The 27,892-nt window shown below is 30.2% G+C and overlaps 2 protein-coding genes and 1 long non-coding RNA gene across 4 annotated transcripts; 1 reads left to right on the top strand and 2 right to left on the bottom strand.

Annotated features, from left to right (window-relative positions):
• Positions 1-1,065: 1,065 nt before the first annotated feature.
• On the bottom strand, positions 1,066-4,696 carry LOC110647641 (phosphatidylinositol 4-kinase gamma 5). Of its 2 annotated transcripts, none has more exons than XM_021801577.2 (2): positions 4,296-4,696; positions 1,066-3,596 (listed from the first exon to the last, which is right to left on the bottom strand). In XM_021801577.2, exon 2 carries the CDS (start codon positions 3,311-3,313, stop codon positions 1,376-1,378), a length of 1,938 nt encoding a protein of 645 aa, XP_021657269.2. In that variant the 5' UTR covers positions 3,314-3,596; positions 4,296-4,696; the 3' UTR covers positions 1,066-1,375. The 2 variants fall into 2 exon arrangements, with proteins under 2 accessions (XP_021657269.2, XP_021657270.2); XM_021801578.2 differs by having other exon boundaries at positions 1,066-3,599; positions 4,296-4,679.
• Positions 4,697-14,885: 10,189 nt separating this feature from the next.
• Positions 14,886-17,350, bottom strand: LOC110643889 (uncharacterized). Its single transcript, XR_009145798.1, has 4 exons — positions 16,884-17,350; positions 15,516-16,270; positions 15,327-15,434; positions 14,886-15,223 (listed from the first exon to the last, which is right to left on the bottom strand). It is a non-coding gene; the product is annotated as an uncharacterized LOC110643889 (long non-coding RNA).
• Positions 17,351-22,841: 5,491 nt separating this feature from the next.
• On the top strand, positions 22,842-27,781 carry LOC110643907 (transcription factor BIM2). The gene is made up of 8 exons (XM_021796443.2): positions 22,842-23,089; positions 23,228-23,368; positions 23,642-23,726; positions 24,413-24,482; positions 24,582-24,677; positions 26,000-26,415; positions 27,127-27,259; positions 27,370-27,781. Exons 2-8 carry the CDS (start codon positions 23,242-23,244, stop codon positions 27,469-27,471), a joined length of 1,029 nt encoding a protein of 342 aa, XP_021652135.2. The 5' UTR covers positions 22,842-23,089; positions 23,228-23,241; the 3' UTR covers positions 27,472-27,781.
• The last annotated feature ends 111 nt before the right edge of the window (positions 27,782-27,892 follow it).

Genomic DNA, 27,892 nt, shown 5'->3' with positions numbered 1-27,892 from the left:
ACGATCAAGGGCCACAAAAGGTCCGACTTGCCAGGATTGTATAAAGCCCAGAAGGAGCGTTAGCTTGGATTTTCACCTATTAATATAGAAGCTTTGATTTTCTTAGCATGGTCAGATGTCTTTTTTTTTTTAAAGACTTAAAGACCTCCATGATCAAATCTTTATACTGATATCTTAAACTGTCATTTTGCTTCAGGATGATTCAAAGGGGACAACCAGACAAAACCCTACGCCCACTTTTTATCTGTCCATCTACTCATCATTTTATCTTCAACTTCAATCCATTTTTTTCAAACACAAACACTCAGACAAGTGCCTGCCTAATATAAAACAAAAATAATGAGGGAGAGAATTTTATCCTGTGTGTGTATGAAATTCATCCATCCATGCTCGAAACTCGTATTTCGAGTGATTTCATTGAATGATAAAATTTTAAATAAATTACTAAATTATGTTTTTTTCCTTAGCATATACTTGTGAGGCCCTAATGTAATGTATCAAATATTATTAAATACATTTTTACCTGTTAAATTCTGTTGACTGATATGGTCGTTTTTCCTTGACGAGGCCGATCAACAACTTGAAAGGGCAATAACCTTTGAATCAAAGAGCAAAACCCAATTAATAGTTAAATGTTATTGTGAAATTGGTTGGTTGTTAGCAACTTTTCTGGCTTTCTATGTCAGCATAGACAATATTTCCTTGCAAATCTGCTGCCTCAACAGCGGATTTAGAACAACCATGACATAACAATACCTGCATCTTTTTCCATGTCTAATTAATAATCTCCCACAAAGGAACATCAAAAAATAGCTGGTAACCCGATTAATCCATGCATGGCATCCAGGCGTTTTGTAATAGAGAAAAGATACGGACCACCTATAGAAATACCTTGTTTTTGCCATCTTTGCATAGTGTGATCATAAGCAATCTAGACTCCACTGGCTATAGAAAATACAGAGCCATAGCTAAATCTAACAGAACAGAAAATATTGAAAGAATAACAAAGCCCAGGAGATGAAAATTTGATTCAAAGCAAGGTCCAAAAAAATCCGGAGATGAATATTTACACAAACTTTTCTTTTTTTTCTTTTTTTTTTTAAGATTTCAGTCTACAAATTATTTATCAAACAGGTCCATATGGAGTTCAAGGGGGAAAAATTGAGAGCAAAAAAGTGAAAATGAAATACAACCAATTCTACTCAGCTCCTCGCATAGCTAATTGCCATCAATATTTACAACAGTTCCCTCCTACCGTTGATCCCAACTAAACACCTTCCAGGGAGAAAACCCATTAACTGAACTTATCCTAGTTATCCATCACTCTCACAAACCTAGGAGTCTTATTCTTCATCCTCGTACTGGTATCTCAATCTCAAAATTGGCATGAGGTACCAAGCCTCTGTATCTGCCTCTGACCAAGGGTCACAGACTTCCGTTTGGCAAATGCCGGATACAGCAGTTCCTGAAATTTGTCCAAAAACACAGTCCATTCCTCCTCGCTCATGTCAGCCAGCTTCACAAAACTCAGGCTTGCAGGAAACTGCTCATTGGCACTCCTGTGCCCAGAAGATGTATTAGCAAAATAGCCATTTTCTGGTTTTGCTCCTGAGAATTTCTCGAATTTCTGTTTCTTGTCACCCAATGTGGTATTCTTAAGTGACACGGAAAGCTTTGACATGGTGGGTAACCTTTCAGGCAGGGGTAGAACACCAAATCCCTCTTTCCCTACATCATTCTCTGTTCTTTCCTCTTCTTCTTCCTCCTCCTCATCCTCCTCCTCTACGCTCTCCTCTAGTATTGAAAGTGGGAAACGGCCATTACCAGCCCCAAATCCAAATTGAACAGGTTCTTCTGTTGTCATCTTAGACATAAAGTCAAATTCTGTTTCTTCACAGTCTATATCAAATTGAAATTCCTCATCTCCCAAATCAGTTCCGGGGGACAATGCCACTCTCTCTGCAATCAACCTCCTTGCCTCAATACATACAACCTCAAGTTCACTGGGTTCCTCCCCTCCAGCATGAAATTCCCTGCTCATCATCTCACCAATTTCAGCAAGACAGAGACCACCAGCAACAGCTTCCTTAAGGAAAATTGTGCAGAGAACCAAGACCCTCAAACAAGCCTCTCGAATCATAGGGAGCTCCCTTCGCAGCATATCACAATCCCTACTAGGATCAAGTTTTTCTATATACTCAAGCTCATCATCTGAGAATGGGATTGAAGCCTGAGGCCAATGAATCCATTCAAAGTATGGATCCTCCAATGTTTCTGGCAAGCAAAGGCCATGATCAATTGGAATCAGCTCTACTTGCCCGAATCTCCCAACACGATCAAGCTTCCTCACTAAAAGGTTTCCCGCATGCCGGTCTGTGTTAAAAATCCTAATATCTAATATCCCAATACGATGCACAGCAGAGACTGGGAAGCTGGATGTCCCATGATCACTTGCATCAAAATCATGTGGTATGAATTGTTGGAAAGATGCAATCTTGCTAACCTGATTCTTCTTGTGAGGCTTGTTCCCATTCACCCCATCATTGACATTGAAGATTGAGTGAGTGATCTTCACCAAGGCAGTAGGAGGCACATTTGCAAAGTGATCATAGTCAAGGAGGTAAGCAGCTACTTCCCTGAACCCTGTCTCCCCAACCCGCACAGACCTTTTCAAACCTGGTTGCCCAAGTGCTTTACCAACAAAGCCTTTTGGGTTGTTTGGAGCAAAAGGTTCTTCATCTGTTGGTTTGACAATTGCAACACTCTCACCTTTGCTGTTCCTAAAATAGTATGCACCTCCAAGCCCACTATGAACTGGAATTGGATCAACACCCATCTTAATAGCCTTGATACTTTCCTTGACCAACTGTTTGATTTTAGCAAAGCTATTTAACTGTCCCAATATCTCAACAAGACCACTCCGATCTCTCTGTTGGATTTCCTTGCCAGTTGGTGAAAGACAAGGAGTAGATGAGCTTCTATGCAGACAATTCCGTGTTAAAAGAAGAGGAGAATCATTACGAACAGCACTAAGGTCATTATTCAGTACCATATCCCCAAAAGTCAAGGAACTCTCCTCAGTGGGGACTTTAAGAGCAAGCTGCAACCTTCTCTTCACTGTATGCGCATTGTCACCACGATCCAATTCCATCCCCAAAACACAACCAGTATCAGTTTGCACAAAAACCCGTCTCCTCCCAGCAGGTTGTTTCCCCTCCATTTTCCTGTTCCCGTGATATTCCCCACTGAGTGGGCTCTTAAAGACTGCCACTGCCATCTGGGTCTGAACTGGGCTGTCTAACTTACGAGACATGAAATGGAATGAGAATCTTGTGTTCAATGCCGCTGGTGACAAAGGCGGCCAAGAAGGAAGAGAGCTTCTTCCCTCTCAAAACACCAAACTCGGTTGCAATTGATATTCTTTGCAAATAGTAGAATTCACTATCAATCATTAAATTGACAGCCTCAACCTCAAACTCTCCCCACAATTCAAAACGCAGAAACCATCACCACAGAAGCAGAGTCTGTGAAAGAGATTTCAAGCTCAATGCTACATTAAGCAAGCCATTTCTACAACACTGGATAATCAGAAGTATCTGCTTTGAAGGTGGAGGAGATGGTATCAATATCAGAGCAAAAATGACAATTACCTCATAGAAAGATCCTACGTAGTAAATACTAAAACAGCACGCCTAACGACTACATGCAGTAGTTAAATTTAACTCAAGACCGTAGATCCAAAAAAAAAAAAAAAGGCTTCTAGACAAATGGATCCATACCAATTTTTTTCCTATTATCCATACCCATTCAGATTCTGTCATTAACATTTCCTAAGCATTAATGCATCAGCATCAATTAATCTAAGAAAATTCTATGATTAACGACTGGAGGAGAAAAGCAAAACTTGATTTAATCTAGAAAAGTAACAAGAGGATCAGTTTTAGTGAGCTAAACCTGAAGAAATAAAAAAAAATCCAAACGCTAGTCTACTCAAACCCTCTCTAAAACTGAACATATGCATTGAACAATGAACAACACTAGCATACATTACCCACAATGAAAAATAAATAATTAAATAACACACAAAAAAAAAGAACCATGATACTATATCAAGATACTACCTCGAAAATAAAAAGGAATGTTTCAATAATCAAATCTATGTATGATTATAAACTAGAAAAGCATTAATATTACCGACCTTTAAAACCCACAATGAAACCAATAACATTACAAGCTGAGAAAAAAAAAAAAAAAAAAAAACGCAACAAGTAGTGAAATGGCAACAAACAACTCACCAAAATCGCAAGATCTGAGAGAACTCCACCGTAGAGTCGCGAATGAATCAGAGCCGTAACATCAAACTGAAACCTTCGAAGAAAATTGAGAAAAAAGAATCACCAGAACGACAAGGGGTATGTTCTATGAAATCGTGTTCAGGCGAATTCGAAGGTTCTAAGGAGGAGGGAAAGCATGAATGAAATCGCCCGATTTGAATCAGAATTCAACCAAAGCCAATACCACAAAATGAAAAACCCTCCTCAAATTCTTGTTTCTTTTGGGCCTCGGTTTTCTTCTGTCCTGCTTGCCTTTCTCTTTCCTGGAACGTTCTTTAACCTGGTGTGGAACCTGGGTTTAAAACTAACCATAGTTACTTCTTCATTCCACTATCTTTCTCTCTCTAATTAACCTTTTTTTTTTTTTCCTTTATTCTCTCCAAGTTGCCGTGTTGCAACTTGGAAGACTCTAGAAATGGGCATGGGAGCTGTTGGATCTCAGCGGCAGTGGAGAGATCGATGCCGTTGGATGAGAAGTGTATGGAGGAAGAGACAACGGGGTGATGTGGAGATAAGGGATTGGGGCCATGACGTGGCGAAGTCACCATATAAACAAGAGGTGTCAGCAAATCGGATTGGAGTGTCAGAGTTTTTTTTTTTACAATTTTTATGCCGATCTCATTCAACGCCGATTATTTGACGCTGATTGCTTAATGAAATTACTGAAATGCCCTAAATTACTGTGTGGTGTAAAGAAAGCATTAAAATAGACTAATTTACTAAGCCATTAAATCGGATTGATAGTTTTAACGAGTTGGAGCTCTTCATAATCGCACCTGTGACGCTTGTTAAATATCTTATGAATGAAGATACTGTCTCCATGATGGATGTAGCTGGCAAGATTTGCAGTACTTTTTCTTCAAGTTGAGTCTTATAAATATATTTCAATTGGAGGCAAACTGGGAGTTGGATTTTTTTTTTTTTTTTGAAAGAATGGAAATCGTTTAAAAATAAACCAATAACATATATAAATATAAAAATCCCTCAAATTGATCCAAATCATCATTGTGTTTTAGATCATATAGGCCTTTTGCGTTGTTAGCATTGTGAAAGTAACAAAAGAGACTTAATTGGTAGTCACATCATCTGTCCCTAAAAAACAAATATGTATTGGATGATGTGAAATAAGCTGCTCCACTCTCTACTCTTTGATATAATTAATTGATTTAAAAAAAAAAAAAAAACTGGATGTAGTATTTTTAAAATATATTTTATAATTTATAATTTAATCTATCTTTTAAATAGAAGCATTTGATTAGAAAGTGTTTAAAAAGATTTTAATTTGTAAAAATAATAAAAAAATGTTAAAATAGAATAATATTTATATTTTTAAAAATTATTAAAGTAATATATTTTTTATTTAAAATTTAAAATAAATAGATAAATTATAAATAATTAATACGTGAAGAATATTTCGTTTTGATACTTAATTTTAATTTTTAATTTAAAATAAATTTTTAATTTTTGAGTTAAATTAAAAATAAATAATTAATTATTTAATAAAATTATTAAAAAATAATTTTTAAATAATTTAAATATTCGATTAGAAGGTGATTAAAAGTAATTTGATTTATTAAAATTATAAAAAATAATATGTAATTAAGTGTTCTGATATGTAATTTGATTAAAATTATCAAATGATATGTAATTTGATTTTTATAATTAAAAAAATAATTAAATTATTTAAATTATAATAAAATATTATTTAATTTAATTATTTTTTTATTTTAATTAATTAAGAAATAAGAAAAAATATTAAAATAAATTTTATAAAATTTTATGGATAATTATTATATTTAATAGATATAAGGGTAAAATAAAAAAAAATACTGATTGATCTTTTTAAAATGATAAGTAGTTTCGAACAAACAATTTATAGAAAACGATTAAAAAAAAAGGGATAGATGGAGTATATTTAAAAAAATAATAATAAATCTTTATACTTGAGGTTAAATAAGTAAAAAAATAAAGCTTTTAGTCAAATAAATCATTAAATTTTCTCATCAAAATTAAATAAATTTTTATTTAATTAAATAATATTTTTATAATAAAAATATAAAAAAAATATTTTAATATTATATAATTTTTATGATATTTAATTTTTTTAATTAATTTATTTAAAAAGTAATAAATATTTTTTAATATTTTAAAAAAATCTATATATATTATATTAAAAACAATATTTATTAAATAAAAACTTATTTGAAATTAATTAAAAAATATATAAATTTATTTGGCCCAAGATTAATTCTCAACTGGCTGAAATATTAGGTTCCCTTTTTATATTTTTTTCCTTGTAAAGTAAGCAAGGCAAGAACATGGGGAGAGCAGAGGAGCGACGGCAGGTCCAGATACAATGCAATGAATCGAACGCATAAACAGAAAGCGACAAATTAGCCGTCAATAGCAATCTGCCACGTCACTTCTCGAAATGTCAACAACTACTATGTCGTTGAAAGTTTGCCACCTCAGCATGGAGTCAGCCCGCCCTCGTCCGGTCGTGCCAGCCTCAAGTGTTCTGTAACAAGATGTTATTGTTAAAAATTATATTGAGAAATTATTTATTTAAATATATTAATTAAAATATCAAAATATTTTTAAATTATTTAACACATTTTAATTACAAAAAATTTAAAAATAAATAATAATTTATATTATTTTAATATTATTTAAGATAATATTATTAGAAAAATATATTTCTTTCTATGCATTTAGTTAGTACAATAAGATGGGATATTTTGTGGTTGTTTATTATTTAAAAAATATAAATAATAGAAAAATTATTATAGTGCTTTTTCTAATATACGGAATCTCATTTTTTTTCAATAAAAAATACTGTTGATAAAATTAAAACTCTCTACCTGATGGCTTAGTGCCATTTACTTGTTGCAGATTTTTAATTGATAATTTAAAATATCCAATAAATATGACATTTAATACAATTATGGCAACTTTATTTCATATGAAATTAAAATATGGTTTGTAAAAATTATATTTTTTGGTATTTAAAGTAAAAAAATTATTTATTGAAAAACGTTTTTTAAAATTTTATTTATTTTTAAGTAAAATTATGAATTTTAATAAATTTATCAAAGTATACAAATTAATATATATATATATATATATATATATATATATATATATATATATATATATATATATATATATATATATGTGCGCGCGTGTGTGAAGTAGGAAGGTATTTTTAAGGAAATGTAATGAAAACTTTATTAAAAATTTTGAGAGAGGAAAAGTGTAATATACATAAAAAGTTATAAAAATAAAATATGAAAATTTGACTTATTTATAATTAATATATATTATTTTTTATTTTAATAATTTATTTTTTTTTACTTTCTTATGATTAATTAATGTTTGATATTATTATCATTATGACTAATTTATAGCTATTGAATTAAAATAATCAAGTAAATGAAAAATATTTTATTGTTATAAAAATTAAATTTAAATGTTTTTATTATAGTTTTCTAATTAAATAATATTTAATTATAAATTTAAATTTTTATTTAAATAATTTCTATTTTTTATACGTATAATATATCATATGAGAATACCGTCTAAATAGTTTATGCTTAACCAGTTCCAAACTCGGATAAAATAGGAAGATTGCGATAAGTGATAAACAGCGTAAAAATTTTCGTTACACTTCATGATAATATATCATATGATAAATTTGATACATATCAACCGCTATTATCTTTCCAAGTATTTTCATTTCACTTAAGTGCCCTCAAATTTTGTTTATTTATTATATTTTTTATTATTTATTTAAAAAGTTATTAGTTATAATCCTCAAAATTTATTTATTTAAATATATTTAATTAATATTTATTTAATTACTAATTTTTTTTATAAATTTCTTATTTAATATTTCTTAAACTTTTTAATATCTTATTTCATTATAATTATGTATCGAACATAATTATAACTAGTATTTTGATTATTTATATTTTATTATTATCAAATTTTAGCATAATTATTTTAAAATTTTAATTAAATATTTAAATTTTATGCATAAATTATATCTCAACTATATTTTTATATAGAAGCAAAATTTGAAAAATAAATTATAAATATAATTATATAAAAAATTTAACTATAAATAAAGATGATTAAAAAAAATTAAAGTTACGATATTTAAAATTTAGAATCTTATTTTTGAAAAAGAATATGCATTTCTAATATTTATTATATTAATAAAAAATAATAATATTTGAAAATTTTAATTTTTATAAAATATATTTATTTTATATTATAAATTTATATAAAATGATAATCACTCTTGTGAAAATAATTATTTTATAAAAAATATGTCAAATTAATAAAAAGAATACACTTTATAAAAATTTAATGATATAGTATTTTTAAAAATAATATAATAAAATGTTATTTTTTATTAATAATAATGTTATATATTTTCATTATTATTAAAGTTAAATAATTCAATTCATTATTAGTATTTTAATATATTTTTTATTTTATAATAACATAAAATATTATATTTATATATTTTTTAAATAAAATTATTTTCTTATTAATTTAATATATTTTTCTATTATTTATAAAAAATAAGTATTGATAAATATAAATTATAAGATACAACATACAAATCTTATAAAATTTAGATTATTTTTTAAATAAAATAATTTAATTACATTTTAAACGTAATAATTATGGAAACTGCTATATATATATATATTAAATAGATATTTTAATTAATTATCTTATAAATTAATTAAAATTTTATTATTATAATAAATAAAAATTTATTTAAATCAAATTAAATAAAAAAGGAGTTTTAATTAAAAAATAATTTTATAGTAATATTTTGTTTTATTAGAATGTAAATCAAAATAAATTAAAAATTTTAAATTATCCATATATAATATAAATATTACGCTAGCTAGTATATAATATAAATATATACCCATTAGTTTGCAAGACAATTATTAATTATTCTTAGTATCAGTTACTATTATTTGTTATTACCACCGACCGACGGCAATTAATAGTAATTATCAAATTTTATTTTATGTTTTTTGTTATATAATAATAATAATAATAATAATAATAATAATAATAATAATAATAATAATAATAATAATAATAATAATAATAATAATAAATTTTTATGATTTAAATATTTTTTATAATTATATTTAAAAGGTAATTAATATTTTTAACGTTAATCATATGGTTTATAAAAAATAATATGTAATTAAGTGTTATAATTGTTAAAATATGATAAAGTTAGTATTTTTAAAAAATTATTAAGATAATATAAATTTTTATTTGATTAAAAAGTAATTTTAAAATAAACTTATCTTAAATTTTTTTTTTACTTATATATATATATATATATATATATATATATATATATATATATATATATTAAATCAAGTCATATTACGTGATAAAAAAATAATTTACTAGTATAAATAATAATAGTATATATTATCTCAATTTATTTTTATTTATTTTTAAAAGTTTTTATGAGTGATTAAAGGAGTAATTAAATCACTTGAATTATAATAAGATATTATTTAATTGATTAAATTGTCTTTTTATTTCACCTAATTAGAGATAGGAGAAGATATTATAATAGATTTTATTAAATTTTATAAATAATTATTGTGTTTAATAGATATAAGAATAAAATTAAAAATAAATAATACCAATTGGTCTTCTTAAAGTGATAATTAATTATGAATGAATAATTTATAAAAAATGATAAACAGAAATAGACAGATAAAGTATATTTAAAAAATAAATAAATAAATCCTTATATTTTCCACTGAGGTTAAATAAGTAAAAAATTAAGTTTTTAATTAAATAATTTATTTTATTTTATAATTAAAGTTAAATAAATCTTTATTTAATTAAATAATATTTTTTATAGTAAAAAATAAAAAATAATCATTTTAATATTACATAATTTTTATTTATCATGATCTTCAATTTCTTTTTTTAATTAATTAATTTATAAATAATAAATACTTTTTAATATTGAAAAATTAAAAAAATATATTTTTATATTAAAAAACAATATTTATTAAATAAAAAACTTATTTGAAAAATGTTTGGTCCTTTTTTCATATTTTTTTCCTTATAAAGTAAGCAAGGCAAGAACATGGGGAGCGCAGAGGAGCGACGGCAGGTCCAGATCCAGTGCAATGCATCCAACGCATAAACAGAAAGCGACAAATTAGACGTCAATAGCAATCTGCCACGTCACTTCTCGAAATTTCAACAACTACTCTGTCGTTGAAAGTTTGCCACCTCGTCATGCAGTCAGCCCGACCTCGTCATGCAGTCAGCCCGCCCTCGTCCGGTCGTGCCAGCCTCAAGTGTTCTGTAACAAGATAACATATTTTAATTACAAAAAATTAGAAAATAAATAATATTATTAGAAATATATATTTCTTTCTATGCATTTAGTTAGTACAATAATATGGGATATTTTGTAGTTTTCTATTATTTTAAATAAATAATAGAAAAATTATTACAATGCATTTTTCTAATATACGGAATCTCATTTTTTTAATAACAAAGATTGTTGATAAAATTAAAACTCTCTACCTAATAGCTAGCTTAGTGCCATTTACTTGTTGCAGATTTTTAATTGATAATTCAAAATATCCAATAAATATGATATTTAATGCAATTATGGCAACTTTATTTCATATGAAATTGAAATATGATTTATAAAAATTATATTTTTTGGTATCTAACGTAAAAAAATTATTTATTGAAAAACTTTTTTTTAATTGAAAATAAATTTTATTTATTTTTTTAAAGTAAAATTATGAATTTTAATAAATTTATTAAAATATAAAAGTTAATATATATATATATATGTGTTTAAAGTAGGAAGGTATTTTCAAGGAAATGTTATAAAAACTTTATTAAAAAAATTGAGCTATAAAAAGTGTAATATACGTAAAAAATTATAAAATTAAATATAAATAATTATAAAAATTAAATATAAATATTTAATTTATTTATATTTAGTGTATATTATTTTTTATTTTAATAATTTAATTTTTTTATTTTATTTTTTTAAAATTAATTAATGTTTGATATTATTATCATTATGACTAATTTATAATTATTGAATTGAAATGATCAAGTAAATAAAAAATATTTTACTGTTATAAAAATTAAATTTAAATACTTTTGTTATAATTTTCCAAATAAATAATATTTAATTATAAATTTAAATTTTTATTTAAATAGTTTCTATTTATTATACATATAATATATTATATGAGAATACCGTCTAAGTAGTTTGTACTTAGCCAGTACTAAACCTGGATAAAGGAGGAGGGTTGCAGTAGGTGATAACCCATATAAAAATTTTCGTTTCACCTCATGATAACATATCATATGAGATATTTAATACATATCAATTGCTATCCTCTTACCAAATATTTTCATTTCACTTAAATGCTCTCAAATCCTTTTGATTTACTATATTTTTTATTATTTATTTAAAAAATTATTAGTTATCATTCTAAAAATTTATTTATTTAAATATATTTAATTAATATTTATTTAATTCCTAATTTTTTATAAATTTTTTATTTAATATTTCTTAAACTTTTTAATATCTTATTTCATTATAATTATGTATCGAATGCAATTATAACTAGTATTTTGATTATTTATATTTTATTATCATAAAATTTTAACATAATTATTTTAAATTTTTTATTAAATATCTAAATTTTATGCATAAATTATCTATCAATTATATTTTTATATAGAAACAGAATTTAAAAAATATATTATAAATATGATTACATCAAAAATTTAGCTATAAACAAAAATAATTAAAAAAATTTAAAGTTACAATATTAAAATTATAAAATCTATTTTTTGAAAAAGAATATACATTTCTAATATTTATTATATTAATAAAAAATAATAATATTTTAAAATTTAATTTTTATGAAATATATTTATCTTATATTATAAATTTATACAAAATGATAATCACTCATTTGAAAGAATTATTTTATAAAAAAATACTTTATAAAAATTTAATGATATAATATTTTTAAAAATAATATAATAAAATATTATTTTTAATTAATAATAATGTTATATATTTTTATTATTATTAAAATTAAATATTTTAATTTATTATTAGTAATTTAATATATTTTTAATTTTATTAATAACATAAAATATTATATTTGTATATTTTTTAAACAACGTTATTTTTTTATTAATCTAATATATTTTTTATAATTTATAAAAAATAAGTATCAATTTATATAAGTTATAATATAAAGCATAAAAATTTTATAAAATTTAAATTATTTTTTAAATAAAATAATTTGATTACATTTTGATATATAAATATATTAAATAGATATTTTAATTAATTACATCATAAATTAATTAAAATTTTTATTATTATAACAAATAAAAATTTATTTAAATTAAATTAAATAAGAGAGAATTTTTAATTAAAAAAATAATTTTATAATAATATTTTGTCTTATTTAAAATGTAAATCAAAATAAATTAGAAATTTTAAATTATCCATAAAAAATATGAATATTACGCAAACTAGTATATAATATAAATATATACCCATTAAATTGCAGACAATTATTTTAAGTGCTTTAATTTTTAATTTTACAAATTAAAATTTTATAAATTATATGTTAAAATTTTTAATATAATTAATAGTTAATTTTACAAAATAATTATTAATTATAAAATTGACTATTAATTAATAGGTGAAATCTTATAAAAATAAACATTAATAATTTTAATTGTTTTAAATTATATTATGTTTTATATTATATTATAAAAAGGATCTGATCGAATTAGGTTTATGGATCATGATTAGACCCGTTATATTTTCTCTTTCTAAAGCTTCTATCTTCATATTTTTTGTGGCTATGAATTTATTGGGGACAAACAGATAAATGAAAGTGGGTTCTAATTTAATCACTTTATGTGATAATCAGATCGGACAGAAAATTGATAATCTTGTTGTTGCCTTCAGCCGTTAATGGGATCTTTGAAATTGTCAAATTAAACCAAGGTGGATGGAGAATCTTGCTGGAACAAGTAGTCTATAGTGAGGTATGAATCTCTGGTTCATCATCTTATTTCCTCAAATTTTATAATATAATAGTATATTAATATAATTAAATTAATAATTTAAATCATTAAATTAAATATAATAAATATTTTAAATTATAAATAAATTTAAAATATTTATTATATTAAAAATATATTTATTATACATAATAAATATCACTATAATAATTATTTAAATTTAAAATTTAAATAAAAAAGTATTTTATTTGTAATATAAAATTGTGATTAAATTATTTCAATTAGAAAATATATAAAATTAAGAATTTTTTAATTTAATTAACACATGTTAATTTAATAGAGGGATTAATTTGTATATTTATTTAAATATAAGATTAAATTGGTGACTTTTAGAAACAGGCTTAAGTTACAAATTTTATTATATTTTAAGATTAAATTATAATTTATTCTTTTAAAAATATTTCCTCGAATTTTGTTACAGTAACCAGAGAAGCTATAGTGAAAGAAAGATGATATAGAGGCCTGTTTTATTCTGAATGCTTAAAAGGGAATTGCATCTTCTAAAGAAGATTAGCCAATTTAATTAGTCCATGCTGACCTTAAATCATGATTATTGTAGTACTATTAAGAAATGTTTAGAGGTTATTCTAAAGTCAAACAACTAATTTAACATCAATGGATAATGTAATTTTAACAACTTATCTAAATAACACTAATCTATTATTATTATTATGTTGTATTTTGTTATTTAAACTCGGTCTATCATGGCTCCAATATATAGTGGGGCTTACTTATTAAATATATGAATCGTGAGTCTCACTTATTTATATCTTGAGTTATGTATTGAGTCTATATAAGAATTTTTCTATTATTATGTACTCAAAAGTATAACACTCGTTTTAACGCAAGTTTATGGGCAAGATTAAGAAGAAAAAATAACTTAAACATCCTTCTTTAAATTCTAATCAAAATTTCTAATTTATTTTAACTCCTAATTCCAATTTGACTTTTCTAACAAGCAAAGGCAAGCTGAATCTGTTAGGCCACATCAAAACTACCTTAATCATCAAGAAATGTGGTGTATACAATAAGAGCATAGACAAATTCCCCTAATTCTACAGGTAATTCATTCACAAAGAACCTTAATTTGTAGTTAAGAAGATGAGCAAGGACCATAAGGCAGAGAATGGGCACCCTGCTGGTCCTGAGGCCACCATGGTTGCAGTAGCTAAGCATTTCTCTTCTGCTCATAAAGTAAGGTTGATATAACTTGATGTAAACAACCGAGTATATTTTGAGTTAAGGGTATTGCTTCCTTCTAAAGGCTGCGTATTGGCCTTCTAGATCTTGTGCAAGTGACATAGACAAATTTGAAAGTTTCTTTAAATAAGCATCATCTTGTGTATTTAGTTACAGGTTACCTAACCTATCTATCAGTGTGAGATTTCAAGAAATTAAAATGCCTCAGCTTCCACTTAAAGACTGCTAACGTAATTATAAGGTTAGGACCTCTGGATTCCTAACTCTGCACAGATTAGCTACTTTGATAATATTGAAAATTAGACAGAATTTTTAAGAGGAAACTTGTAATCTAAAGAGTACTATAAAATATTCCCATTCCCACTAATTAGCAACTGCTAAAAGCATGTTTTTCATTGCTAAAGAATCATAGGATGCCACTTGTGCTCCAAGTTGTAGGATTTTTCATTCATTCTTTAAGCCTACAGCTTTGGTTTGAGCTTGGAGAAGACACTTCTGACATCCTAAAATACCTATCTTTCAGCATCAATCTAGGGTAGCCAAAAAAAAAAAAAAAAAAGAGAAGGTTAGATCAGTTTGCAGATTGTCTCTTTAAAAATAGATTGATGGCCAAGCTCTGACGATAAAATTTACCTTCTGAACTTTTCCTTTTGAGCTGTAGTAGCTGATGACAGGTAGCGTTGATTCAAAATAAACTTTCAGTCATTTTTGTATGGTATCAATGTTATCATCAACTCTTCCCTTTGAAAGCAATAGAAAATAAAATCACAAAAATTACGTAAAAAGTGAAAATCAAGCAACGATGTGGTGCATCAAGCTAACCTGGTTCCTGCATAGAAGACGTTTTGTCAACACCTCTGAGGCTCAATTTTCATCTGCAAGACAGTATAAAATTCACTTTTACAACAATGATAATGCGTGATATCAGCAAGGAATAAAGTCTCTACAACTGAAAGTAGAGGAATTCTTAAAATTATTCTCAGAAAAAAAAAGAAGAATTCTCAAAATTGAGAAGAGCCAATAAAGATATTATTAATTGCTGTTGATTGACAGTAAAATTCTCTAGCATTACACTGTTCTCAAATGCAGTGCGATTTTCTTCATTACGAGGGAATCAATGACAAATTTCTTGTTTTCACTTTGCTGCATTTCCTGCTGCAGATGCTTCACAGTTACCACGGAAGGGGCAATTTTTCCTTCTTTCATGAATTTCCGGATCATTTCTTTGTAGCAGGTGGCAATAGTTATAGGAAAAAAAATGTATGATGTTTTGAACAATATGAATATGATAAGATAAAGTACCATCTATTAGTACACACCCAGCACAGTAATAATAACGCAATCATTAAAAACAATGATTATGACAATTACACAGCTATGAGCTAACTACCTGCGAAGAATTATGATGAAATGAAAAAGATTGTTAATGCTAACCCAGTTTCAGATCCAGACTTAACTTCTGCTTGCACAAGTTCACCAGCACAATATGTGTGAACCAAGTGTTCCACAATTTTGGGACATTGAGCACCCTTTCTATTGCCTTGACCACCTGCACGCCCAAGCATCATCAGGAACACCTGCATGTCCAAGCACCATCAGGAACACATGATTAAGATTCACAAAATCATATATGGATATAAAATCTTAATCTGTTTTAAACATTAATTCCAAAGGTGTGCAAGAACACACACTCACATGGAAAGATACAGTGTAGATTCACCAAATCATTAGGACATCTAAACAATACTCTGCATTAAGCAACAATGCAATGTCATTTCTTTTAGTTTCATTTCACGTCATTCAAACGTCATTTCTTCTCTATTCTTGTTTTCTAACTATTCCTCTAACTGCAGCCAAATGCACAACTACCTAAAACTTCAGTCTACTAAGAAACTGGAGTTATAGTCACCACACTGTACCAACTGTGCTACCTGGGGCAGAATAGTTTTTGATTGTGCAACCTCTAAATTAAGAATAAAAAAATGCTTGTACGTTATCTTTAGATAAAGAGAGCGTTAAAAGGAAAAACGGCATGTCATAATTTACACCGATATTTTCTACTAAGACTGAACTACGGAAGCCATTTACCATATTTAAAAAGGATGCAGAACTTAGTCAAAGTCACAATTCAATCTCATTTGCAATTTGGGTATGATTTTATCATTAGATTCTACAAGAAAAAGACCATACCTTTTACATACCGGATTACCTTCTTCCCTTGTCGATGATTTTGAAGCCAGAATTTGCATGTGTCGTCGTCCTTTTCATGGGTGCACATCAATTTTTCTCTTCCAGCGCCAACATGTTAAATCTTCTTCTTCTTCAGACCGATGCAAAGATGGAAACTCCCAGGACTCGAGGATTTCCTGCTTATCATTGATCACTAACTGATCAATCTTTTTATCAGTAACATTCGTGGCTTTGTTAGCTGCAATCTTGGCAACTCTACCAATGCTGTAGCTAAAAATTTGTTGAACTTCATTTCAATGGATTAGAAACTGAAAGATCAACCAGGCCAATATAGAACTACCCAACAATGAAATCAATGGAGATGAATGAACGGAACAAAAATGCATGGAACTTAAATAGTCGCTGTAGGAGAAGAAGCAGAAGCACCGACAGTGGGAAAATGGGTTTGACTTGGCTTTTTGGTTACCCCATGCAATTTACGAATAGAAATGGGGAATAGATGTTAACATAAATTATTCTATTATGTACCATTAATAATTACCATTTTATTTTTTTTATTTATAAACTTTAAAAATAAATAATTAATATTACTTAATTTTCTAAATATGATAAATAATTTTAAATTAAAAAAAAAACCTTAAATGCCGTATATAATACTCAACTCAACTAAGCCTTTATCCCAAAAATTTGGAGTCGGCTATATGGATTCGCTTTCTCCACTCTGAACGATTTTGGGTTAAATCCTCAGAAATGTGTAATGCTTCTAGGTCATGTTGTACTACTCTCCTCCTAGTCAATTTAGGTCTACCCTTTTTTTTCTTATATCCTCTAACCTAATGTGTTCTATTTGTCTAATTGGAGCCTCCGTATGTCTACGCTTCACATGATCAAACCACCTCAATCTCCCTTCTCTCAACTTATCTTCAATTGGCGCTACTCCTACCTTTTCTCTAATACTCTCATTACGGACTTTATCTAGTTTAGTATGGCCACTCATCCACCTTAACATTCTCATCTCTGCAACTTTTATCTTAGATGCATACGACTCTTTCAGTGCCTAACACTCACTACCATATAACATAGCCGGTCGTATAGCTGTACGGTAAAATTTTCCTTTCAATTTATTGGGAATCTTACAATCACATAAAACTCTCGTGGCACGTCTCCACTTCAACCATCCGGCTTTAATCCTATGACTAACATCCTCCTCATATCCCCCATCTACTTGAAGGACTGAGCCTAGATATTTAAAGTGATTACTTTGGGGCAGTATCACTCCATTCAAACTAACTCCTTCCCTATCACTAGTTTGGCCTTCACTAAACTTGCAATGCATGTATTCTGTCTTCGTTCTACTTAACTTAAAACCCTTTAACTCTAGAGTACTTCTCTAAAGTTCTAACTTTCTATTGGCTCCTTCTCGTGTCTCATCTATCAGAATAATGTCATCCGCAAACATCATGCACCAAGGAATACTTTCTTTTATATGTTTCGTCAGTTCATCTAAAACTAATGTAAAAAGGTAAGGGCTTATGGCTGATCCTTGGTGTAATCCAATTGAGATCGAAAAATCTCTTGTGTCCCCTCCCACTGTGCGCACAATAGTAGTTACTCCTTCATACACATTCCATAAGACCTCTCTTGGAACACTATCATAAGCCTTCTCCAAATCAATAAAAACCATGTATAGATCTTTCTTCACATCTCTATATTTCTCTATTAAGCTTCTAATGAGAAAGATCGCTTCCATAGTTGAACGACCGGGCATGAAACCAAATTGATTGAGAGAGATAGAAGTATCATGACGTAGTCGATGCTTCACAACTCTCTCCCACAACTTCATAGTATGACTCATGAGTTTAATTCCCCTATAATTTGAGCAACTCGGTATGTCTTACTTATTTTTAAAAATAGGTACTAAAATACTCTTCCTCCATTCATTAGGCATTTTCTTTGAGTTTAGAATCTTATTAAATAATTTAGTTAACCATGCCACTCCCATATCTCCCAAATACTTCCACACTTCAATTGGTATTTCATCGGGTCCACGGGCTTTACCCACTTTCATTCTCTTAAGTGCTTCCTTTACTTCTAAAGATCTAATCCTTCTAGTATAATTCACATTCTTTTCTTTTGTTATATAATATATATTCACGCTATTACTATTTTGACTATTATTAAAGAGATCATTAAAATAATTTCTCCATCTTTCTTTAATGTCCTCATTTTTCACCAACATTTTTCCTTCTTTATCCTTAATGCACCTAACTTGATTGAGATCTTGACATTTCCTTTCTCTCCTCCTTGCTAATCTATAAATATCTTTCTCCCCTTCTTTAGTTTCAAGTTTCTCATATAACTTTTCAAAGGCCTGTGCTCTTGCTTGACTAACTGCCTTTTTTGCCTTTTTCTTTGCTATCTTGTACTGTTCATATGCCTCATTATTATCACATTTAGGTAATTTCTTATACCATTCCCTTTTTCTTGTCACGACCCAACCTATGGGCCGGACCGGCACTAGGACCTGGGCCAGCCTAAAGCCCCCGAGGCCCGTAGTAAGCCTTAACTATTCATTTACCCAACTCTAAGGCCCATTTGGGCCCAATTTCAAGAAACCAACCGGACAGAGTCCAACCATAAAATGGACCTACCAACGGGGAGTTTTTGACTCACCCGACCTGTAAACACAGTAAATACTCAATTGGGGAGCTCAGCTCACCCTCCACATACTTATATCATCATAAAAACATATGGGAGCTCAGCTCCCTCATCCAGTCCATCAAACATATATATCATTATATGTTTACAGGTCCAACATGATAATAATATTACAGACCAAAATCAAATAAATACTTTTAACACATGCGAAAATTCTAGGAGTTAATAAAATTATACAAATATTGATAAACAACCTGCGAGGAAAGGAAGCAGGTTAACCTCAAAAATATCCTCCTGTGGCCTGGAAAAATATTGAACAGGAGTGAGCGTTCGACTCAGAGAGTAAAATATCAATTTTAACCATAATCTCTATAACTATCTAAAACTAATGCACCATGTAGAGTGAAATGCAATATCAATAATATTTTCACATCATAACATCAAAAAGGTAATTTGGAGCACTCACGCACCCTGTAGCATCAATCATAATATATGGGAGCTAATCCCCTATACAGCTCTCTTAAATCCAACCTGGTGCCAGCGAATAACTCAAGCTGGACTTTCACTTAATAAACCAAATCGAGGGTCCCAGCGAAGAACTCAAGCCGTGACTACCTGTCCTGTCCATAGTCCACACCACATCACACGCACACCAACGCACGCACACTGCTCCAAATTACCACAACAACATTCATGGCACGTTAACAGTTATGAATGCAACATAAGTCGTGCCTAGAGTTTAACTGTATAATATATGCATATAAGTGATGCATGGGCATACTGAACATATAATAATATCGAAATTACAATTAAAATTAATATTTTACTCACAGACTTGACGATGGTCACTGAGGCGGCTGGGCGGAGGAAGAAGGTCATCGGCTCACGACAATTTTATTACAATCATTTAATATATTTGAATCAATACAAACAAATAAAATGACCAATACGTCCTAAGTCGTGCAGAAAATCCTGCAGAGTCTCACCTATACCTAGTACCTACCCAACCTGCAAAATGGCTAAAAATACACTTCTATATTTACTATCAATATATCCAAATCTCAATCTAATCACACAGCGACTCATGGTCCATTCAAATCATTCATCCCTCAGAGTTTTTAATATTTCAATTTAATCCTTATAATTGACCATTTTTGCAAAAACTACCCAAATAAGCTCTAAAAATTCTAAAACTTTGCCCCGCTGTCCTTAGCAATATTACTAAGCTATTGCAAAAAGAATCATAATTTTCTAAGCTACCACGAATATTTTATGGATTTTTAATCCTATTTAAGCACTAGAAAATTACGAAAAAGCAAGGTTCGGGTTTACCTTTGCCAATTCCGATCGCGGAACGCGCCGACGTCGACAATGGGGCTAGCCAAAACCTCGGTCCAATTCGGAGACTTTTCCGGTAACGGGTCTGTCTGGCCCGAAATTTGCAGACCAGGTCAACTGTCGAATTTCCGCGAATTGAGGATACCTACACGAAGCCCATAACACGGGGGTTAGTACATAAATTTTTCAGAATTTTCTAAGCTCATTTAATGCTCAGAAAAACACTGCGAAGTTCCGTGGGACCCACCGAAAAATGGTGTCGGAAAATTTTGAAATTTATATCCCCGCGAAGCTCTCGACGTGTGGAGCGCTCTGGTACTCTCGGTTTTCGAGAAATCTAGCCCAAAAGTCGAAATTGACTAAAAACTTCCCGAGCAAAAATTGGACAAACCGCTCGATGGATTTCGACGTTCTTAGTGTCTATGGAAAGCTCTCGCCGAGTAGATGATTTTAGACACAAGACCCGGTCCAATTGGTGGCCGGATCGGCCAGATTTTGGCCGGGGAAGCCAAAATGCCGCGCGCGCGAGGGAGGGAGTTCGCGCGCGTTTTCCGGCCGTTTGGGGAGGCGGTCGGGAGGTCGAGGCGCGCCGGGGTGGCAGGGAGGTGGTGGAGGAGAGAGAAAAAAGAGAGAGAAGGAAGAGAAGTCGACGCGCGCGGGGAAGGAAAGAAGAAAAAGGAAAAGGCCGGTCCGATTCGATCGGTCCGATCAGGTCGGGTTCGATTCGGCCGGTCTGATTCAAGATACAAAATTTTGAATTTTTACTCTGCCTCGGCACCGAAAACAAGGTCCAAAAATTCCGAAAAAATTTCAGAAAACTCAGAAAAATACGTAGACTCCAAATATATTTTTAGTTTTGCCACGTGGTCTTTAAATTAATTTTTAAAATTCATCAAAGTTTATATTTTCGGAAAATCGAATCCGATTTTTAAAATCCGAAAAATCTCAAAAAAAATTCCTAAAATTTAAATAAAATTAAAATACCAAAAATGCTCATAAATTTAAAATTTTTAGGGTGTTACATTTCTCTTCACTGCCTTTTGTACTTCCTCATTCCACCACCATCTTTCTTTTGAATTCCACCACCATCTCTCTTTTGAGGGTGGTCCATATCCTTTAGACTCTCCAAGTACTTTTCTACCTATTTCTCTAATATTTGATGCCATCTGTATCCACATATCATTGGCCTCCATATCTAGCTTCCATATTTCGGACTCGAGAAGCTCATTTTTGAACTTCACTTGCTTTACTCCTTTGAACTCCCACCACTTTGTTTGAGTTACACTATTTCTTTTGACCTTACCTGAATTGTTCCTAAACTTGACATCCAAAACCACCAATTGATGTTGACTTGTTAAAGCCTCTCCTGGAATGACCTTGCAATTCTTGCATAGAGCTCTATCTATCTTCATAGTTAAGAGGAAATCGATTTAGTTTCTATGTTGCCCACTTTTGAAAGTCACTAAATGTGATTCTCTTTTTATAAAGTAGGTATTTGCTAGTATTAGGTCGTATGCCATAGCAAAATCCAGGATGCTTTTTTCCTCCTAATTTCGACTGCCAAAACCAAAACTTCTATGAACATTCTCATAACATTGTCTATCACTTCCTACATGCCCATTCAAATCTCCACCAATGAAAACATTTTCTTCATTTGGTATGCTTTACATTAAATCATCTATATCTTCCCAAAATCTTTATTTACCCTCACTGTCTAGTCCTATTTGTGGGGTATAAGCACTAATTATATTTATTATTTTTCCTTCTAATACTAGTTTTACTAGTATAATTTTATTTCCTACTCTTTTCACAATCATTACTACGTCTTTCAATATCCTGTCAAATGCCGTATATAATGAATTAATAAAATTTTAAAGAAAAGTAAAAAAAAAAAAAAGCTTGACGTGCTTATCATCATCGTTTGTCGATTATTTTTTAGTTTTCAAAAAGAAAGTGGGAAAAAAAAAAAATCGGGAGGGCGGAAATCAAAAGAGCACACGGGAAGAAGATGGTCTAACGCACATGTTATCCTGTGCTCGACTTCGAGCGGAAAAAAAAAAGAACCTCATTCACGAGCAAACAAAGCCATTGGCAGAGCCGGAGTAGAAGCTCAACCGCGGTGGTGCTCGCTGGAAACAGAAAAGAAAATAATAATTATTGAAGAGAACCCCCCTACCATACCTGACTATTCAGATTCTAAAATACTCCAGGTCTCTTGCTCAATCTCTCCATTTTTTTTTCATTTCTAAAGTTCTTATTTTTCAATCTGTTTCTCTATTATGTGTCAGCAAATCAAGCAGAATTTGTTTTCGTGTCTGAATCTGAATTTTGGGTTCTTTTTATCCCAGATAAAACCACCATAATGAGACGAAAAGGAAATCAAAATCAGGACGAGGAAGAGTACGAGGAGGAGGACTTTGGTTCCAGAAAAGACGGACCCTCTTCGAATCTCACTTCTAACAACAGCACTAATAGTAACATTAACAAAGGTATGCTTATGTTTTATTAGATCCAGTTCTATTTGATTGCTTTGCTTGGTGATACGAAATTGCAGTTATTTATTCCTGATTTGAGCTGTAATTTTTCATTTCTTTAAAGCCTAGAGGTAGTGCAATTTTGCTGTTCAGTTGTTGCCCAGTAGTAAATTCTGGATGTTTTCGGTTTTTGGGACGTTAAAATAGTGTTTTTTCCATAGGGGGTATTGAGTTTCATTTGATATGTTTTGAAATTTTCCTGATGTGGGATTTGGATGTGGAGAGCAGATGGGAAGAATATTGATAAGGCTAATGCAATAAGATCCAAGCATTCAGTAACTGAGCAACGAAGGAGGAGCAAGATCAATGAGAGGTTTGTTACTTCTTCAAAGTTGGCAGTCATTTTGGTGCTATAAATAGATAAGTGTTGGCATTTGAGAGTTTATGTAATATATTTTCAAGTTTTTGTCGCAAAGTTTTTGTGCTTATTTTCTGTATCAACTGCTGTGCTGCTGCTTCTGTTCAAGTCTTGGGCCTTGTTGTTGCTTACACTTTGGTTTCATTGGAGTGGTAGATGGATAAGAAATCCTTGAATATAAGTAACTATTAAGGAAATTTCAGTTTGCTTTAGTTCAGTCAATTGTAGATGTTTGAACTTAATGGTAATTCGTGTAAACTTTCATGAATTAGAGATGAGGGTAACTTGATCTAAATTTCGGTTAAGCGTTTTCCAATGTGCAAAACTGTTACGGTGTTATGTCAAAGCATTGAGTTCCTTGGTTGTGCAATTAATCATTGGAAAATTCAGAGTTGAAAGTCTATGTGCTTGTGTACCTTTTCTTCTCAAAATTGGAAATCATATATTGTTGCGGTTTCAGATATACAAGCAGTTATAAGTCAAGCTGGTTCAAATTTCTATCCACATTTTAAGTTTTAGAGATTGATTTGCCAGAAAATCAAGGATGGATTAGAAATTCTTTGGCATATCACTCATTGGTTGTGAACCTTGTGAATAATAAATTTGATATAGCTTGATGAACCATAATCTATTTCTTTCAGATTTCAGATATTGAGAGATATTATACCTCATAGTGATCAAAAGAGAGATACAGCATCATTTCTGTTAGAGGTATGTCTTAACTATGAGAAGCAACTAAAACATCTATGCATTGAGTTAATGTACTATGTGATTCAAATTTGTTGACCAAATATTGATTTTCCTCTGCAGGTTATTGAATACGTGCAGTACTTACAGGAAAAGGTGCAAAAGTATGAGGGTTCATACCAGGGATGGACTTCTGAGCCCACAAAGTTGATTCCATGGGTTAAATTCTAATGCCTTGTCATTTATGTTTTATGCTTTTTGAGTTTCACCCAATTGTGTTGTGTGGGTTAAACACCATTTGCACATTCTGATACATTTTGCTTTGCCCTGGGGATAAGAATTGGTGAGCAGTTTTATGATTGGAAAGAAACTATGAAACAGAGGATGAAATTTATGGAGGATTTTCACATATTCAACTTTTTGGCAGTTATGATGCCTGATTTACAGCCTGTTTGGGATTGTGGTTTGAGGGCCAAAAAGCACTTTTCAGAAAAAAAAAAAAAAAAAACATTTTAGATATTGTTAGGGAAAAACAGTTTGGAAAAAACTGTTTTGTTATTTTGATGTTTTTTATGACTAAAACTTATTAAATTTAATTTCAAGTCATTTTTTTATTACTCTAATATATATATATATATATATATATATATATATATACATAAGTGCTTCTTTCAATAACAGTTCCAACAATAATATCAAACAGACCCTTGGTAAATAAGTACAATTTGGTTTTCTAATGGGTTTTGTGTTTCTTTGAAGTTTTTCGAGTTTCTTTGAAGTTTTTCGAGTTTCTTTGAAGTTTTTCAATGTCTTTATTTAAGGGGGAAAATATAATATAGATAACAATCAACCATTGTAATAGAAACCTTCATAATCCTTTCAAAGAAGTCAATTTGAGCACTTATCATCAAGCAATTGAAAATCACGTTTTCCTTTGGAGTCTTTGGTTTGACCCCACAAATAGATTGATTGGCATAGAATTTATGTAAAATAATAAATGGTATGTTTAATGCCACTGATAACCTCTTTAACCTGCCATGTGCCAAATTTTTGTCAAATCTTAAACCCTCTTTCTTTAAGCCTCTGGAGTTTGGATTTAGTGCGAAGTCTTGAGCTTATAATTTGTAATAAAAATTTCTCTAGTTAAACCTGTCTAGTTGTGATTTATTTGTGAACAGATGATGTGCTTTTTTCTTCAGTTCATCTGCTGCTTCTTCTGTGAAGGGTCTAGGCTTTTAACGTATGACTCCCATGAATTTTGCTTATATTTACCTACTGGTGTACCAATTTACTTAAACCAGTAGGTTGAAATTGGCTTGGTTTTGCTTTCACTGTGTTCAGGTTATCCAGAGTCTCTTCTGGATCTCCTTTAAAGTAATTACATTTTGGTTTTCATGTTAATTGCTTTTTACTGTAATTAGTGGGGAATGATTTTAATTCCTTTTGATTGAAATTTGTGGTGGTCGAGAGAAGCTGGAAATGCATTTGATTTCCATTTAGAAACTTCTCAGATAACTCATTAGTTTCCGTTTTTGGAGCAGAGAAATAGTCACTGGCGTGCTCAAAGTTTCATTGGTCACCCACAAGCAATAAAAAATGATTCTGGTCCAGGGCCAACATTTCCTGGGAAATTTGATGAGAATAACACTGCCATCACCCCAACCATGCTTACAGGCACACACAGCCAAGTAGAATCAAACCTTGGCAGGGATGTTGCTTGCAAAGCAGCAGAGCAGCAGCCTGAATTAGGAAACAAGGTTATGCCTCTTCCTGTGTCCTTGCAGACTGCAATGCCTACTCCTGTTCAAAGTGATGGTGTTGTTGCACTTCCTCTTCAGCAACCTGTTTCTGATGCACAGTCAGCTGACTTTCCCATCACAAGTGATACAATGAACCAGCAGGAGGAGCTGATCATTGGAGGAGGAACAATAAGCATCTCCAGTGTTTACTCTCAAGGGTGGGTGCAATATTTTCTTTTCTTTTCTTTTTTTTTTATTTATTTATGTTCTAAGAAGAATCATGTTCAGATATACGGAGCACCCATTTCATGTTGGGTTCCCTGAGCAAGTTTCCATGCCTTTATTCTTCTTTGTGGTTACTTTATTGCTGAGGAAATTTATATCCTAACTGTTCCACAGTTTCTGTTGTAACTTCAAGACATTTGATGATAACTGCTTAAAGGTTAATACCTCATTGCTTTTCCTTGCTTTGCCTCTTCTTCTTCTTCCTTTTTTTTTTCTTTTTTTTTTTTTTTTCTCCCTGTATTCAGCAGTTCTACAATTGCCAAAGCCATGAAGAAAACCTTGTGTCTTGGTTGTTGCAGAAAACATGATCCTACTTTCAGGGTGGGATGTAGTTTTGTTATTGCTATTTTTCTTGCCTTTTCTATTTTGGGAGGGGGTGGTGGCATGGTTGTGGTCTAGGTTTTGAATGTTCTATGTTTATCTTGTTGGAGGTGTTCTAACCCATGTGAATTAGAAACCAGGTGTTTTGTTTGGAAGTCTATTTTTTCTTAATTTCTTGAAGGATTCATTTATATGTCTGATGCAATTCAAGGCTACGGTCAGACCATTGCATCTATTTAATTATTCTTATTTTGGGAGCCTTTGTTTGGATTTGGTTGCTAGATAATAGGCTGACCACAAATATTGAATTTTGTGCAAACCAGGTTGTTGAGCAATCTTACACAAGCATTGCAGAGTGCTGGTGTTGATTTGTCACAGGCCAATATCTCGGTGCAGATTGATCTTGGAAAGAGGGCAAATAGAGGGTTGACATCGGGAAAATCATCTACTGATAAGGTATAAAGCCGAGAAATAAGAACGTCAACAAACAATGTTTCTTGTTAGAAAGCTATTATGTAAGTTTACGATATCACTTGATGTCAGTCATGTCTTCCATTGCTTTCCAGGATCCTCAGAATCCTACTCCTTGCAATCAAGCAATGACACATCTTAGGGATGTGAGCAGTGGAGAGGACTCAGATCAGGCTCAAAAACGGCTGAAGATGTAAGAATAGTATGGCTTCTTGGATCTTCATATTCACTCTGTTCCTCTTTCTACTTTTGTCTATTATTTCTTTTGGTTTTCTTCCCCCGGTGTACATGCTATGCTTTCGGTTTATCAGACTCTTAGCAGTATTTCTTGAGATTCACGTTAAGAGCTGTTACCTTAGATTATATGTTTTCCCTGGAATGTTCCTGTAGTTCTCTGATCAGGTGGTGCCATCGCCTGTATCATCGTTGTATCATACATATTAATCTAATATATACATATATATGAAATGGAGGTGGAGCCTTTTTGGGGCAATCCTTGTGGGAATAGATTGAGTTTTCATTTCTTGTGCATCTATCATACAAATATTTATCATGGCATACAGATGAGATTAAGGTTTGTTTGAGCTTATTTATACCTCATAATTGAAATTGAAATTG

This window comes from Hevea brasiliensis, chromosome 17 (genome assembly GCF_030052815.1).
Source record: "Hevea brasiliensis isolate MT/VB/25A 57/8 chromosome 17, ASM3005281v1, whole genome shotgun sequence".
NCBI classification, from domain to species: Eukaryota; Viridiplantae; Streptophyta; class Magnoliopsida; order Malpighiales; family Euphorbiaceae; genus Hevea; species Hevea brasiliensis.
Note: the sequence above shows the minus strand (reverse complement) of the source record. Positions and strands in the feature narration are given on the sequence as shown.